The 17,271-nt window shown below is 44.1% G+C and overlaps 6 protein-coding genes across 6 annotated transcripts; 3 read left to right on the plus strand and 3 right to left on the minus strand.

The window, feature by feature from the left end:
- Nucleotides 1–65: 65 nt before the first annotated feature.
- VTP01DRAFT_7173 (uncharacterized protein) lies at nucleotides 66–1,994 on the minus strand (the record flags this gene model as incomplete). The annotated part of the gene is made up of 5 exons (XM_069386156.1): nucleotides 66–986; nucleotides 1,047–1,163; nucleotides 1,222–1,685; nucleotides 1,753–1,927; nucleotides 1,986–1,994. 5 exons carry the CDS (start codon nucleotides 1,992–1,994, stop codon nucleotides 66–68), a joined length of 1,686 nt encoding a protein of 561 aa, XP_069234542.1.
- A 1,801-nt stretch (nucleotides 1,995–3,795) lies between these two features.
- VTP01DRAFT_7174 (uncharacterized protein) lies at nucleotides 3,796–5,254 on the plus strand (the record flags this gene model as incomplete). The annotated part of the gene is made up of 7 exons (XM_069386157.1): nucleotides 3,796–3,899; nucleotides 3,966–3,978; nucleotides 4,041–4,085; nucleotides 4,140–4,296; nucleotides 4,357–4,898; nucleotides 4,964–5,047; nucleotides 5,123–5,254. The coding sequence occupies 7 exons, from the start codon at nucleotides 3,796–3,798 to the stop codon at nucleotides 5,252–5,254; spliced, it is 1,077 nt and encodes a 358-aa protein (XP_069234543.1).
- A 1,408-nt stretch (nucleotides 5,255–6,662) lies between these two features.
- VTP01DRAFT_7175 (uncharacterized protein) lies at nucleotides 6,663–8,753 on the plus strand (the record flags this gene model as incomplete). Its single annotated transcript, XM_069386158.1, has 5 exons — nucleotides 6,663–6,833; nucleotides 6,892–7,130; nucleotides 7,184–7,298; nucleotides 7,361–7,684; nucleotides 7,749–8,753. 5 exons carry the CDS (start codon nucleotides 6,663–6,665, stop codon nucleotides 8,751–8,753), a joined length of 1,854 nt encoding a protein of 617 aa, XP_069234544.1.
- A 563-nt stretch (nucleotides 8,754–9,316) lies between these two features.
- VTP01DRAFT_7176 (uncharacterized protein) lies at nucleotides 9,317–11,200 on the minus strand (the record flags this gene model as incomplete). Its single annotated transcript, XM_069386159.1, has 6 exons — nucleotides 9,317–9,615; nucleotides 9,680–9,797; nucleotides 9,882–10,273; nucleotides 10,348–10,492; nucleotides 10,556–10,806; nucleotides 10,882–11,200. 6 exons carry the CDS (start codon nucleotides 11,198–11,200, stop codon nucleotides 9,317–9,319), a joined length of 1,524 nt encoding a protein of 507 aa, XP_069234545.1.
- Nucleotides 11,201–12,466: 1,266 nt separating this feature from the next.
- Nucleotides 12,467–13,651, plus strand: VTP01DRAFT_7177 (uncharacterized protein; the record flags this gene model as incomplete). The annotated part of the gene is made up of 1 exon (XM_069386160.1): nucleotides 12,467–13,651. One exon carries the CDS (start codon nucleotides 12,467–12,469, stop codon nucleotides 13,649–13,651), a length of 1,185 nt encoding a protein of 394 aa, XP_069234546.1.
- Nucleotides 13,652–14,032: 381 nt separating this feature from the next.
- VTP01DRAFT_7178 (uncharacterized protein) lies at nucleotides 14,033–16,565 on the minus strand (the record flags this gene model as incomplete). The annotated part of the gene is made up of 8 exons (XM_069386161.1): nucleotides 14,033–14,682; nucleotides 14,741–15,317; nucleotides 15,382–15,544; nucleotides 15,617–15,876; nucleotides 15,945–16,220; nucleotides 16,285–16,315; nucleotides 16,374–16,440; nucleotides 16,505–16,565. 8 exons carry the CDS (start codon nucleotides 16,563–16,565, stop codon nucleotides 14,033–14,035), a joined length of 2,085 nt encoding a protein of 694 aa, XP_069234547.1.
- Nucleotides 16,566–17,271: the final 706 nt, after the last annotated feature.

Below are 17,271 nucleotides of genomic sequence, written 5' to 3' on the forward strand. Positions count from 1 at the left end.
TGCTCTTTATCAGAGGACTACAGGGAAAAAGGGGTGTATTTTGGAAATAATTCTGTATATAGTAACTAGTCATAGAATGCTGCGTAAACTCCCAAGTCTTTTCCTTGCTTTTCCAGGGAAATCACTTGATTTCGCACTTTATCCTTGAGTTGTACCTGCGATCGCCTTGCGAGCGCAAGAGGGTATTCCTTTTTGATCTTTGCCCATCTTCTTCCAAATCTTCTCAGTCCGTCTTCAAGTGCCTCAAGTTCCTCTGGAGTCCAGTATTCATTGTACTTGCGCAATTTTTTGGTGCCTCCGCCAACTTGAGTGTCACGTATCGGTGATGTCGGATTTCTGGGAGTCGTCCATGGCAGTTGTCTGCGGCGAACAGGTTGCGAATGCTGCGGGGTATTAGGAACTTCGCTCTCAACTTCAGACTCTTCGCTTGACAATTGATCTTCCTCGTCTTCTTCTTCATGCCGCTGATTTTGATAATACTCCTCATCTTCTTCATTTCGGTGTTTCTCATGATATTCGCCATATTGTTCTTCATTTTGCTGGTTTTCATAGTATTCCTCATCTTCGTATTCATTTCGTTGATTTTTAGTTTCCTTGCCTGCATCTTGCAGATAACTCTCGTCTAGCAAATCCTCGAGATAAGAGTCGCTTTGATTGGCGACAGTCGACCCTGGTAATGTCTGATGCCGCTTTGCAGCAGGCGCTACTTGATCTTCTTCAAATCTCCGTTTTGTACCTCTTTGTTCTGTATCATCGACTTGCTGAGCTTCTTCCTGAGCAACGCCGTGATCTTGAGCTATTTCTGGAACGTCGTGATGATCTTCAGAGTCGCTGGTGGTTTCATCGGCCTCTTGCGAGATAGGGTCTTCATGCGGCTGCGCTCTAATTTCTTGATGACTTCTTTTCTCTAATGAATCACGTTCGTACATCATGGATTGGCATTCTTGTACAGCGCTCTGATAATCACTGTGCTCATCAAAGATATCCTGGTCAAAGGTCAATAGTCAGTACTTTCCAAAAGTCACTTTCCTCTAATTAGGACATACTGCATTGAACGCCCGAATGTCATCTTCAATTCTCATGGCCAGTTTCTTCACTTTTTCCAATACATTTTCCTTGCTATAGGCATTGTCCCAATCATCAAGTGTTTCAAATTCCAGTATCTACATATTCCAGTTTCAGTAAGAATGTATCCAGCGTAAATACACCTCGGAGTGCTACCTCTTTAAGATGCCGTTCAGCCATCCCTTTGAAATCGCAAGCAAAAAGCTTCCATGATGGAATGTTCTCGAATGTGTTGCTGTCAGGATCTGGTTTAAGCCGCTTTACTAATATTGGCATTGCATTCGGTCCTTCCTCCTCATCGCTATCATAGTCTTCGTACAACTCGTTGGTTTCATGGTATAGCTGGCGCGAGACGATTGCAAGGTACGTCTTCATTACTTGTTCGGTACAAGGAACATAACCTGGCAACGCACGTTCGAAAAAGTACTCGAGTACTTGATCCAGATGTTGTTCTTCCGAAACAAGATATATCAAACTAGCAAGATTGAATTTCCATAGTCTTTTGATAAGCTGAAAGAATCCATTCTTATCGAATGCATCCCCAGATGTGATCGCTTTGAGTCTTGGTGCCAATCCTTGTACATCCATAAATGGAAATGGAGTGAATGGGCGTCGTTCCTCTATAGCGAACGCATGTATACTTTTGTAAGTGACAGTCTAGTTTCACGAAGGTGAGGTGTTACTTACTTGCCAATTTCTTGTATGCGTTCTTGATTTCCGTTGTAGTGGATATCTTCCACGTTGATTGCAGGAACTTCTCCAGTAACCAGTCAACAATGTCCTCCGTGTTCTCAAAGAACTTTGCGAATTCGTGATCCCGGCGGTCCTCCGGATCAGTGGACCTGGAACGTTTGCTGGAGGTCTACATTCACAGATTAGTCACTTGAAAGCTCTGTCATTGCCGAAAACGACGTTCGTACTTGAGACATGTTAAAGAATGGCGGGAAACTGCGTGGTGGTGGATGGAAAAAAAATCGTATCCTAATTTGTACAGCTGGTTCTCTCTGGTCTGTGTTAGTCCTGAGCTCGCCTTTTGTTATCATCGTCTACAGACACGTATCACCCGTTTGATAGCTCTATCTGCATAATTATATATATTACAAATGACTATCTATGAATTGTCCGCGCGTCTGCCGTCCGCAAATACGTTCTTAAACGTTGCATATTAGATAGGAGCGCGTATAGTTCTTAGCCAATGCATGTAGTGCTTATTAGACCGTAAGTAGTCTTACAACATATATCACTTTTAAGCTAAAAACTTGCAAATTGCATAGACTTTCCAGTGGCTAATATTAACAGCAGGGCGTGTATTATCACTAGGCTAAAATTTACATATTCTTTGTGTTTGCTGCACAGCCACGCTAATTCCAGCCTTCCCTTCCAAGCTGTTCCACATGTGTGCCAGTGTCATCCGAGTGTGCTTTCGTGTATGCGTGTGCAAGACGTTACGAGGCGTTGCCCTTTCCAAAGCAATGAGAAAAAGGACAAAAAAGTCGAATTAAAGACCTTCAAGAATATATAGAGTCTGTTAACTGCTGTTACTGATACCCTTCTGACAAAGAGATCTAGCGGAGAAATAAGGTTACAAATTCCTCGGCATATGTGCTAACACTGGAGTAGAATCCTTTGGTCTTTGTACTGAATATCAACGCTTACGATCTAGTTATGCATTATGTAGATAACTTAGCGTAAAAGATAAGCTTCTTGATGACCAAGATAGGTTAAGATATGCAAAGTAAATTGTTCACTTTACACTTGCTGCTGCAAATGTCTTTACACACCCAAGCTATTGTATTCTCGATATCACCCAGCAACCAAACACCCGTTCAATAAGGTAACATGATATAAGGTGTTGATGGTTCTTGACGCCACAGCTGTGCCACATTACTTTTCTGAAGCTTTCATGGCATTTTGTTGTCTGTGCAACGACAGATCCACAATAGGTTCTTGGCTGAGGCCCTAAAGCAGAAAATACCTCGTGCCTGAATACCATGCAACTAGCACAACCCAGCCAAAGACAGCTCCAATGAGGAGAATATCGCATATCGATTATAGCACCAAGCTAATCGATGGAACTATAGATCGTCTCATCGACTTGGTTGCGATCAAGCCGAACGTATTCTATGTATCTACTCTTAAGAATCGATCTCGACACTTGCTCTAGTTATATGCATACAGAAATGAAAAACGAAGCCTTTCGATTATCATGTACTTCTCTTGTTCCATATTTAAGTGCTATTATCCGCTATTGGAAAGTTTGCGTCATTGACCATGTATGGACTTCGAAGCGTCCTCTGCATTACAGAATCGGTGAGAATACTGATCAAATATGCAAACGGATATCTATAACACTTGCAAATATTATAGTCGATGAGTTACATTAGAAGAGACTTAAGCTTACTACGCTGGAGATATGTGTTAAGTAGGCTGCATATTATAAATATCACATGTCCGGCATCAGAGAGATTGTAAGCAATTTTACAGATCAAAAGCTATCACAGAAATTGACATCAGCAGCGTCTTTTGTATGCACGGTATCTCGAGAGTGTAGAATTCAAATTATTATATTATAATGGGCAAGAAGGATCAATACTTGTCGTCAACGAGAACACCGTTACCTGTCATTTTCAAACATCGGGAAACATGCTTTGCGATCTTCTGTACACTCCGACCCAGTTTTTCGTCAACTCTTTCTCGACTGCTATACTTATTCCACTCTTGAACTCCTAAATGTCGAACTTTGGTACTGACGAAAAGCCCGTTGATCTATACTACTATGAGCTGTTGGGCGTGCAGCCCACAGCTACTAGCATCGAAATCAAGAAGGCATTCAGGTAAGTTCAGGTTAAGGATCTTGGCAAAGCAGTAGATTACTCACACTGAGTAACTTATTTCCATAGAAAACTGGCAATGGTATATCTTTCTCGATATAAATTATCTGCTATTTGCGCAGAAAGGCTGAAAATGCTTGCTAGGTTTACCATCCAGATAAAAACAAGGAGCCTGATGCCGAAGAAAAGGTACTTATAAATTTGACGAGCAGACTCCGGGCTAGAACACTTAAAGATGGATAGTTCAAAGAAGTGTCAGAAGCATATCAAGTGCTGTACGACCCCGATCTACGCGCCCATTACAACAAGTACGGTCGCGATAAGGAGCTACAACCTGAAGGAGGATTTGCAGATCCTCGAGAACATTTCCAGCAAATGTTTGGCGGTGATGCTTTTCGAAGTACGTTAAAATAGTTGGATCAAGATTTTACACGGCTTCTGATAAACAAACTTTGAACAGAAATCATTGGCGATTTATCTATTGGTGAAGTCTTCTCGGACGCACAGACGATGGCGATGGCGGAGGAAGCAGATCAAGCTGCAGGAGGAGATCAGAAGAAATCAAAAGAAGAAATGAACCAGCATATGGAAAAGATGCAGGAGCGCCAAAAAGAGCGCATTGCCTACCTGACTGACAACTTGAAGCACAGACTCAACATGTACGTTGAATGCGCAAGTGATCCGATCCTTGTAAAGTCATATGAAGATATGACTAAAGAAGAAGCCGAGAAACTCAAGAAAGAGAGTTATGGCCTAGATCTGTTGCACACTGTTGGCACTATCTATTCCAATAGAGCTAAAATTGCTCTTGGCATTCGAGGTGGTGAAATGCCAAGCTTCTTTAACAGTATGAAGCAGAAGCGGAACACCGTCAAAGGATTATGGACTACACTTCGAAGCTTTATGGATATGCAGGCATTGTCCGAAATGATGGCCAAGGCAGAAGCAGAAGGTCTAGATTCTTCTCAGAGAGCAAAACTGGAGGAGGAGGCAACAGAAAAGGTTTGAATCCACAGAAATGGATTGTAAAGTCTTACAGCAGGCTTTAATTATTCTTTCCTTTACAGGCATATAAGGCCTTGTGGCAGACATCAAAATTTGAAATTGAAGCAACCTTGCAACAAGTTTGTAAAAATGTATTGGAAGATAAGGCAAGTATATATATCCCTGTAGTTGATGCTGAGTGTATGTTCATTTACTAAATGACCTGCTTTGATTCCGTGTAGACTGTGGATAAGAAAACGAGAATGCGCCGGGCCGAGGCATTACGCATTGTCGGATACATCTTCAGACATACAGAGATGGACAAAAACACTGCTGACATCCAGGTCAAGACTAAAGGTCGCATCACTGCATAAATTTGATTTCGATGATACTTGGATAACATGTACTTTTACTTGCCACAAGCATGCATATTTTGTGCATTGTTGCAGCGACTAAGTGACAATGCATAATACAAACACCTTTATGCACATTTTTTGCCATCCAATATTTGAATACATTATTCAACATGTGTTGTTTCCATGCGCATACTGGTGATCTACAAACAATTCGCGTAACTGAGAATATGTATTGCAGTGGCTACGATATATGCTTACATAATAATGATAGAAAGGACGATAATTCGAATGCAACCTTTGCGTTGACAAACCTTAGCTCAAGTCAAAGTTCGTAATTCTGCAAATATGAGGGCCTGCGAAAGGGTGAGCACAACCATTATTACAAACAGTCAACCTTTATGATCATTTCAGCGCTTTGCTGTTATATGGAACAAGTTCTAGTATTAGTTTTTCTGTTGTTGCATAGACTCAGCGACAACAGGGTAGACATTGACATTGACATTGAGGGCCCGACATGTAAAAGAAACCCAGCCAATGGCATGATTGTTTGAACAATGGGGTCGGCATTGCTGGGGAGCGCGGACGATAACGGCCCACATCGCCGCGTTCAATCTCAGAGATTCTTTCGAAAACAAATTTTCTTCTGCCAAGCGGGCTTACAGCAAACTAGCGAACACGGGGAACGATGAAAAGGAAGCGACTGCTAGGTCCAGACTCGACAGCTTCGAACTGGTATTTCTTTAGATTGGAGAATTCTAACTAGAGATATCTCTTTTTTGCCTAAATCTGTCAATGCTTTGCATGGAATACAAAATGTACCAGACTGGGATGGCAAAAAAGCAAATTGGACGCGCTAACGAACATGCACAGGTCTGGACGAGGCAACTTTTTTAACTTTTTAAAACAACCAATTATGGGACTTGTATACCAATCTGTTCATCGCGTGCTCAAGATTCATCGGCCGGCTTGCAGCGCGCCTTTGGGAGTACAAACGTTTACGATCCTTTCATTTAATTGCCATTCTCAACCTCCCGTTTTACGGTAAGCTACGTACGTGATCGCTGCTATGTCAATCTACTGACTGCACTGCAAGCTGAGACTTGTCCGTGCATAATATGCATAAGCAAACATTCAATGTTTTGTCGTTAGCAAGCGGAGGAGATATTGCTGCACCGCCACCTCGATATCAGATCTAGTGCGGCACCGATGCGCCATAGAAGGAAAAGACATTATTCGATCAGATAACGTGTTTTGTGCAACGGCTAGGCAAAAAAAAAAAGATACAATTGACCTGGCACAAGACCATTTTCTCGTTCTTTCTTATACTTTGTTCTGCACTTGGAGTGTGACTCATAAAGGTACAACATTGCAATCTTGTTTTGGAATGTTATTTCCAATTTGACTAACAATATTGTCCTGCGACAGGATGGCGAGCTCCTACAACACGGAACTGACTGAAAGAGTCCAAAGTTATGAGGGGAAGAGCGATACTGAGTTTAATCAGCATCGAGCTGCCACCCTTGAAGAAGTGAGAGACAATACCTCTTCTGCTGATATCCATGACAAGGAACTCTCTGCCGGTGTCGCCAAAGTCGAAGTACGCAATCGTCGTTTCTATGTACCACGTATCATATGCTGACGGTATTGTCACGTAGGCAGCTCAAGCAGTCTGGGGAAAATCCGGTTACATATTCCTTCTTTGCGGTCTCATTTTGGCTTCATACATTTACTCTCTCGACGGTGTCACGACATACCAATACTTATCGTATGCGACTTCGACCGTACTCGAGCATTCATTGACGGGTACCGTTCAAACTGCTGGATCAATCATTATCGCTATCGGCAAACCATTCATGGCCAAACTTTCGGATTACATTGGACGTGGTGAAACTTAGTATGTGCGCAGCGCAGCTACGAGTAAAAATCAAACTGACATTGTCTCGTTAGCATCGTTGTGCTGATTTTGTATGTGATCGGATACATCTTGTATGCTTCCGCCAACGATATCGGCCAGATCGCTGGTGGTAACATTATCTATTCTTTTGGCTACACCGGTCTTCAGGTATGAAGATATCTTTGCTACATTTAAAAGATCGCCCTCATTAATCCATCAATTATATGTAGATCCTCACTCAGATCGTCCTGGCAGACGTAACCAGTCTTCGCTATCGTGCATTTTGGGGCGGTGTGATGAGTTTGCCGTTTATTATTAACACTTGGATCTCTGCCGAAGTTGTCAACGGTGTTCTCAACGGTGGAGGCTGGCGCTGGGGTTACGGTATGTTCGCTATTATGGTACCTGCATGTCTCGCTCCTGTCATCGGTGCACTTCTTTTGGGTCAATATAAGGCCAGAAAGGCAAACTTGCTTCCTGAACTCTACAACGAAGAAAAGAACGTTTTCAAGCATCCCGTGCGAGCGTGCATCCTCGCTTTCAAGGAAACAGATGTAAGTCTTCCTTTTATTTCACAAGCTGCTTGATTTAGGCAGATTTACTGATGTCTTTTGATAGATTCCTGGTCTAATTCTCATCGGTGCAGCACTTGCTCTTATCCTCCTTCCGCTCGGTCTCGCACCTACCGCCAGTCAAGGCTGGAACACTCCTTCGATGATCGTTATGATTGTCATTGGTTGTGTTCTCTTACCGGTCTTTGCCTTTTGGGAAGTTGTCCTTGCCGAAAAATACGGCTTTCTTCCAATTGCACCTCTACGTTTCTTCAGAAACTTCAACATTGTTGCAGCTTGCTTTATCGGTTTCTTTGATTTCGTCTCATTCTATCTCCAGTACACGTACCAATATTCGTTTATCTACGTTGTCAAAACGGATTGGTCGACCAAAGACCTTACGTACTTTAGCGGCACGCAAACAGTTGCACTTACTGTGTTTGGTTTCTTGTCTGGTGTCATTCTCATCTGGTGGCGCCGTCCCAAATGGCTTCTCATCGCTGGATTGCTTATCCGCTTGCTAGGTGTTGGTCTCATGATCCACTCCCGCGGTGCTTTAGGGTCGACTGTCGAACTTGTGTGGTGCCAGGTCCTCCAAGGTCTCGGAGGCGGTTTCGCTTCAGTCATTACACAGCTTGTCGCGCAGGCACTGGTCGCTCACACCGACGTCGCTATTGTCACAGCCCTCGTCCTGCTTATCACTGAAATCGGCAACTCTGTCGGTTCAGCCATTGCAACCGCTGTCTGGACAAACCAGATGCCAGGAGCTCTCGCCGAATATGTCCCCACCAACAATGCTACTCTTCTCGCAGAGCTCTACTCTTCTGTAACAACCATTGCAACTTACCCTGCCGAAGATCCTATCCGCCAGGGCGTCATTACAGCCTACAGTCATGTTATGCGCAACCTCTGTCTCGGCGCTACCATCACAGCTATTTTCCCTCCTATCATTGCCTTCTTCTTCATCTCTGATGTCCGACTCAGCGACAAGCAGAACGTCCTCGACAACCGTGATCTTGCTGGTCGTAGGACCGACGAAGAAGCTACCGAGCAGGATATCGCGCAGAAATAAGTTCCATTGTTTTGACATCTTCCAGATGCATTTTACATTTCTACTTTTACTCTTTTTTATTTACAAGCTCCAATTTTTTCATTGATTTATTTATCACACATACACATCGCATTAATCATGCGAACCTTGTCAGTTGATCTGACATCTTTTGACATTATTAATCACATACATATACCTATCTTCATATAATTAAAACTCCTGCTAATATTATATGGATAATCCACTCTGCATTCATTTGCTTGCGGATTAGCGGCTAAAGAAATGATGACATTATTGTACACGATAGATTTGAGAAACCTATGACATAGTCATACTTCGCAGAATCTATGTAGATATCCGAGGCAATCAGGTATATGTGCTGGTCACTCCGCGCTCCCTGTTGCTTTGCGTAAAGATTACCTGCATGTTGATATTCACTTGTTCCGCAGCGTCTGTGTACAGGCTGGTCAACAACATTATCTTTGTTTTTTGGAATGTATAAATTTTGTATGTGATAAATAAATAATTACATCAATTGACGGGTGGATATATATGTGCATAGTAACGGTGCAGAACTAATGCGTTTACGATTGACTATTAAGGTTGTTCTTGGTATTAACATCAGTGCTAGAATAGTTATTAGCTGGAGAATTCAGTCCTAGGTTTGAAATGTCGTAGCCATGATCAGCGAGATATCGCTTAAAGTCAGCATCTTGTTCCTCCAAGTAGTCTGGAGTGACATCTGGCAAGGTGAAAAAGGCAACAAAGCTCGCAGCGATAGCAATGCCGCTACCTACCAGGAAGGGGCCACGGACGCCGCCCAATGTATCCTGCATTGGCTGAAACGCAAGCGTACCGACTGTTGCACCCACTTTACCCATTGCTACAGCGTTGGATGTATGTAAATACCCAGGGAAAATATGTAAGGTGTATAATTAGAAACGTACCAGCAGCAATGCCGTAACCAGTTCCTCGAACAGCCGTGGGAAAAAGCTCCATGGCATTGAGGCCCATGCAGTCACCAGGACCGAATTCACCCAATGCAAGGAAGATACCGTATATGATCTAATGTGTACAATACGTGCATATGCACGTCATCGCGTCAGACAAACAAGGACATGTGACATTCAGTTGCCATATGTTACATACCACAAACATCGGGAAGCAGTTCTCAGAAAGAGGGGTGTAAACGCCGCCCATGATCATACCGACGGCACCTTGCAGGAAAAGACCCAGAGCGAGGGTTTTACGACGGCCGAGCTTGTCGACAGCGAACGCGCCGCTGACACAGCCGGGCAGGTAAAAGGCGTACAAAAGGACGTTCCATGCGGTAGTTACGATAAGCGACTTGCCGGACGCAGCCTTGTCAATGATCACGGATGAGAATACACCGTTTGGAAAAGAGATAAAGTCATAGACAAACCAGAGGCCGGATGTAACAAGCATACGCGGCCAGTATCGCTTGAAAATGAGCCAGTAAGGCACCTTTGTACGCATGGCACCCTTTTGGTATCGCTTGGAATCGGCCATCTTCAATCGGACTGTCATAGTTATTCAGTACCACCATCAAAATCTGGTATAACATCCGAGCCCAAATTTTTTTCTGTAAACTTACAGTAAAGCACCGAGAGCGGTGGCAAGATACCCAAGCCCAGAGCAAGACGCCAGATAGGCTCCAGGTTATCCTTGAAGATAGCCAGTAATACGACTACTACGACGGCCGAAACGACGTAGCCAAGGTCAATCACGAAATTGGTTACCTAAAGCAATGTTAAAAATCGTCTCTCACGTGAGAAGAAAAGAGAAAGAGAGAGCGCTATTACCATGACAAACAGAGCTCCGCGACGGCCAGGGGCGACATCGTCTGCTGACTCGCCGGCTGATACAGAGCTGCAGGGATATTCGCCACCTACTCCCACACCGAGGACACCGCGAGCGACAACCATCATCCACAGCAGACCTGTCGGTGTGGTTCCGCTTGATGCAGCAGACAATGCTGCGCCGAGAATCACAAAGGCAGTGGTCAGGATCAATCCAATCTTTCGACCCAATCGATCAATAATGAGACCAAAACCTAGTAGTAGCAGGTTCAATTCAGGTCAATTTCTGGGCTGCAGGCTATATTTTGTGATCCAACTCTACTACTTACCGATCTGGCCAATGATAGCACCAACGAACAGAGAATACGAGAGGCGGGAGGACATAGTAGAGTTAAATATTTCCGAGCCATAGATCGTCGTCAAGAGCAGGTTGATAAAACTAATGACACCAGACTGGTAGCCATCAGACAGCAGTGCGAAACCGCTGAACATGACATTAAAGTAGGAAGCGGTCTTGCTCTTCTTTGTAGGAGGAGAAGACTGTAATTCCTCTTCATTTGCATCTTCAACAATGTCCTTGGCAACAATGTCATCCACTTCATGGACAGAAGGTTTCATGATAGACGAATCGACGACGTTGGATGACATTCTACCAGGAGGAGGAGGAAGAGAAAAGGACAGAAATGCAAATTCCCAAAATCGGCCTGAATTGGAAATTTATGGAAAATCGAGGTCTCGTGGTACGAGCAGCACTGCTGCTTTCATTCGGACAAAAGAGTTGCAGCCCGGGACTCGGCCAATCAAATGTCGAACGACCCGCCATGCCTTAGACAACGATCAGAGCGGATCAAAAGCCTTGCTAGCGCAGCATTTTCGAGAATAAGATACTGACCCTGATCTCTCATAACCTATCATTTACTCTCTATGTCGGAGAGCTTTGCCAAGCTTAAACTGCACGTGCTGTACACGAATGTCGACAGTTGGTGGCGGTGATGTAAAAATCTAAAAGGACCCTCTCAAAGGACCCTGCCTGGATCGTGGACTAGCCAAGACTACTGAGCAACCGCACGAGTGTGATCCATCATCCAGTCTAAATGCGTGCCTGTCTACCAATTTTCATTGGACCTAGCGGCTTGACGCATTTAACTAAATCATTTTTTTTTATTTTGTCAATAACTTTTCCTGCTTCTCGTTCAGAGATTCCTAGATCCAATGCAGTACTTCTTTAAGGTTACGAGAATTTCCTTTCCTCAGCAATAAACGTTCCTGGGAAATCTCTATTCCGAAGTTCATCTTCTATATTTTTTGACCAAACGATGGGAGCCGAACGGCCGTAGATAAGCAAGCAAGCAGAAGGTACTTGGTTCTTTTTTCACTTTTTACAGTAAACTTAAGATCGAAAAGCATTTAACCTGGGTACCTGAGAATTAGCTCAAGCTGTATTGACTTCTTTCCCTTCCAAACCCTGTTTTTTGGTTAATCGGAATCAACGGAAATACTTCCATTTGTTTCCAGAAAGCGGGTAATACACATTTCTCACAGTACACATTAACGTTGTCATTCACATTGTCAACGCTTGCAAGAGGAGAGTCTACACTTGCTTTTCGGATTTTTTTATCTGTTGTACATACTCGAAGCAGTAATACAAATCGCAGTACAGTATCAGCCGAGTGGAAAAAATCAAAGTTATGAATAAAAGCAATTGATTGTACCTCCTAACCAGGAAGAATCAGCTCTGTACAATTATTATTGATCACAATAAAAAAATATCCTAGTAAATTATTTCGATTTATTGCTTACTGCATTGTTCTCTCAATAACAGCAGGAGAAGGGGGGTGCTGAAATTCGACGACGGTGAATGAAAACTCGGCTCTTGCTTGTCCCACCAATTATCACCTCGCTTGACAGACTAGCATGTCAAAGATACTTTGCGACAATAATGAAAGAACGTTGAACAGCGACAAATCCTCGTTGAAACCAAAAGTCAAAAGACGTTTGCTACCGCGCGCCTTTGTCGACCCCGATTATGCAACCTGCCCGCCTCCTTCTTCGCGGCGATCAATGTCGCCGGACCATACCTTTGGAGATCGAGAGCTAAACAACATTTGGGAGTCGCCGCCCGCGGATCACGCCTGCAAAGAACCGTGCCCCGTTATGATAAAAACACCTGTGCACGACAAGACAAGAAGCAGCACCGGTGGCAGAAGACATATTCAAAGCAAACCATCCAGCCTCACAGAACGCTTGCTGAGACTTGCAAACAAGCAGGACAATTTCGATCTTACACCACACGTTGTTGTACCGATCAACCTTGAAAACGTATTCAAACGTACTGAGAGTGATTCAGAGGATGGCTCTGAAGATTCCGTGGCTGACAACGATATGGCTGCAGGGCAGCAGCCTTTGAATAATCATGAATCGTCGCTGCCGCTTGGAAAAGTTAAAGTCGTCAACCGCGAATTGCTGCAGGAATGCGCAGACGTTCTGATATCGAGCACAGAAGATGAAAGCCGATTTGCATCATCTGTCCTAAATGCTCCGGATGCAATTGCTCTCAAATCACGGGAACCAAAGGCGGGAAACGTACAACCAAATCCACATATCAATGGTCAACCTCAGAAACACATTGTTGTGGATGAAGTATCAAACGTGGATGCGAAGGTGGACCAAAGTGTACTAATGAATATCAGCAGCAAGGAACAGGATTCAACGGTGGAAGTGCCATTAACAACGGGGACGGCGGACTCGATGCAGCTGGACAATTGTCAATCAGCAAGCGAAATCCGGGACATCAATGGCGATATTCCTCAACCGGTAGCGTATTCATTATCCGTCTGGAAAATATACCCGGCGTCTGAACAACAACGACGAAAACAAGTAGAACAAGATGGTACGCATGTTTCCAACAAAGCCTCCCACATGTCTGCGAAACAATCGAATGCACCGCGCCGCAAAAGTTTAAGGCAAGTCCTTCTGCGGTTGAAGCTTGATGGGAAGTTACCTTTAAAAAGACATCGCACCCGATGCCAGAAAAATCGCTGGACGATCCGTCGCGCTAACCAACACTGCCGTCGAAGCTATTCTGTACATTCTGTATGACCTGATTTGCCTTTCATGCTATTCCCCAATTCTCTTTTCCTGTATTCATACTTTGCTTTCCCAGCTATATACCATGGCATTTTCTTTTTTTACTTACAAAATATTCCCTAGTTTCATTGCAGATTGACTACGTACCGGATGCGCTGACACCTTAATTTCAATCCGATGCGAAGGATCGCGATATGTCTAAGAGGTTTCTGCGTTCGTAAATACAGAGAAACTCATCACTTCTCATGTGCTATCTATGTTCTGTTCTAAATTTACTTATTTTAACAAACGCTTATCTTTAATTGTAAGTAAACGGGGAGAATTCAGTATGCTAAGTCTGATTCGTGACAGGGGTTGTATATGAAGATTTACAGTTTACCAAGGGGAACCTCGTTAATGCTGTCCGTAGTAGGAGGAACCTGATTGCGGAGGATAGCCTTGTGAGGATGGAGGATAACCAGAGTAGTATGACTGTGAAGGAGGATATTGGGAATACTGCTGATAATAGTCGTTTTGCGATGCAGGATAACCTCCTGCGGTGTGTCCACCGTATACAGACGAGTTGCCACCATAGGCAGGGCCAGGAGGGACGCCTGCGTAAGCAGCTTGAGAAGCACTCATTGTAGGTGTGGAGGAAATCATCGAAGTACTGCCGTATGTGTAAGACGAGGGTGGCACTCCACTGTGTAGAGATACCTGGCTTGAGCTGTGATCACCAACAGGATAAGGGTTCGGAGGCGCCAGTCCAGCTGTAGGTGGTGGCAGCATCTGTTGTGAGGGATAGTCCATGCTTGGCTGCTGAGCGCCGCCGTAAGCGTCGGAAGCATCAAAGGCAGACGTAAAGACAAATAGCTTATCGCGGATGACGCATTCAATCTTGATTTCTGTTAAGCCAAAGTACATTTTGATGGTCATGTTCACTTTATCGCCTGGACGGACGCCATCAAGAGTGGGCATGCGAATAGGAAAATGACCCACTTTCTTAACCAATGGATGGGTGGTGAGACGTGGCGGAGGACCTTCTCCATCGAATGCGAAGAGATCTATCCTCGCTCTGTAAGTACATGCAACAATTCACAAAAAGCTAAATCTTTGACTCACCAGAATCAGTGTCGTTAGGATAGCTGATAACAAAATTCTTAGATACGCACTCATCGACCTTGACGCTTTGTCCCTTCTGTACATAAACGCTGAATCGCTGGCGACAATATGTCTTTTGGTCGACGCCGACAACGGAATATTCCTCAGGATCAAGACCTTTCTGGAATAACATTCGAGTCTCGACACCGTAGGTTCGTCTGGAGACACGTTCCGTGACGATCTGTGGGTTCAATCCGAAATAGACAGCACCGCGTACGACAGCTAGTTCTCCACGAGGCGGTACACCGATCATACCAACGCGGTTTGCAAAGACTTCCTCAACGCGACGGAACAAATAGTTGGATTGACCGAAACCACCGACAAGGAAGATAGCTTCAAGGTTTGGCGACTGTATAAGCTGACCCTCAATCAATTGAAGAACCTGTTCAATAACTGGCTCGAAGACCTGGTCCCGCAATTCATGGGCAGGCAGGCACAAGGATCCATTTTCGAGACCGATGGATTCGTCTGTCAAATCACCGAGACCCATGGAAGCAGGCAAGTCCAAAAAGTGATCTTCATAACCGTCGAACTCCGGCTAGAACGTGATATTTCAGTAAAGGAAAGAAAGACTCAATGGATTTCGATGAGCACGTATTTACCTTGATGATGTTCACGAACGTATCCATGATATGTTCCATAGCTGAATCATTGATGCTGCCGAGATGATAAAATTTGTTCTTAATGTATTCCCGCATGCGCAGATCCAAAAAGCCGGACCCGCATGAACCGCCGTGTCCGTTAGTGACTTCCTTTAGAGTTCGTCTGCAACGAGCAGAATGTTAATAAAACTTATACGGTGCATATGCATATGGGGGCAATATCAATATATCGTACCTGCCGCCCATTTGCTGATCAATCTCAAAGACGATAAGATCAACAGTACCACCACCAGCATCGCAAATCATAAAGCGTTGGCCATGCACAAGGTTGAATTGCTCTGATTTTTTCTCACAATACAACGCCGCTGCTTCGGGTTCGGAAATAAGCATGAGTCGTTCGGGATGATCGCTGCGTTGGACGAGACCAGCGCGAATGGCTGCTTCTCTCATGGCTGCCTTGGCTCGATCGCTCCACATCGCGGGGACAGTGAGACACTAATGCGTGGCTAAATTTAGAACATGTTTTGTCCATCACAAACCGGAATATCTTTTGCAAGACTTACATAACGGAACTTGCTTTGATCGTAATTGCCAGCAAAGCCCTTCAAAAGCTCGGTGCATACGTGTTGATGAAAAGCGCGCATGTAATCAGCAATTACGTCAATAACGTTGAGGTTGTTCGGTAGCGCTTCCTGTTGCAAATGCTCGTCTAGGTACAGTTTGAACTTTGAGAGAAGCAAGAAATCGACGCTGTTCGGTTTCATGGCCTGACGTCTGGCACCGTGGCCCCAGTCGACAAGTTGTGTTGATCCTTTACGATAGAGCGAAAGTGTAGGCGTCTAAAACAGCAGGCAAATAAGCTACCCCGACCAAAGATGAGGCAAGACACAATCGTCAGTGTACCTTAGGATAGACATGGTTGTTCTGTCTGGGCCTGTACGAAGCGTCAGTGTCTACCACTCAAGATTGGCATTATCTGCAGATGTACTTGCCATTTCACAATATCGATAACCTCTTCATTTTGCGCAAAAGCATAGCAACAACCAGAGAAAGTCGTGCCTTGACACGCAATCTGTGTTGACACAATGATCACGCAAACAAGAAGGAACAATTTCTCGCTTACCAAAGTCTATACCGACGATAACAGGGTAATCTGCGTAATTAAATCCTGAGGATGTTTCCATGCCTTTCTTGAAGAGGTGCCGAGAAAAATGGTGCACAAATAGCGAGTCTCAACCCGAATATAGAAAATCGTCGGGCGCGTTGCTCTGTACTTTTTTTTTTTTTTACTTTTTTTTGGTCAGACATGGCCTGTTCTGGTAAAGTCACTTTTGAAGAAAACATGGCTGGCACGCTTAAATACTCTTAAAAGGAACAGTTGCTGCTAATGATATATGTCATCCACGGACTATCTCACAACTCTCGGTACCTGAGAAACGCTGCGTTTGGATCTGAAGTACCTTTTATGCCTATTCGACTTGTTTCTGCTCAGACAAAGGCTGATCAAATTTCATTGTGCAGCAAGCCCGAACCGGATTACGGGATTGAAACAAGTCTTCTTGATCATCCAGCTTTTCTGACACATATCTGAAGCGCTTTCTTGCAAGGTCCAGGTACTATAGTTGAACGAGATAAATAATACATGCTTTATGCAATGGTATAATAAGATGCTTGCAAGTTTCGATCATTTATCTAACATGTTTCTTGCTGTTAATCCATACCCTTCTATGCTTCACGATTAAATATAGACAAGGGACGGCTGCCACGGAACAACGTCAAGCCTTGCTCCACTCAGTTTATGAGGAGCATGAGCTCTCCTGTATGATTCAGTCTGTATAAAAAGGATGATATCTTGATAGATTTTTGTTCTTGCGCGTAGACTGCTTTTTG

The sequence above is a fragment of the Rhizomucor pusillus genome, assembly GCF_041956525.1.
Source record: "Rhizomucor pusillus strain CBS 183.67 unplaced genomic scaffold VTP01scaffold_31, whole genome shotgun sequence".
Lineage (NCBI taxonomy): Eukaryota > Fungi > Mucoromycota > Mucoromycetes > Mucorales > Lichtheimiaceae > Rhizomucor > Rhizomucor pusillus.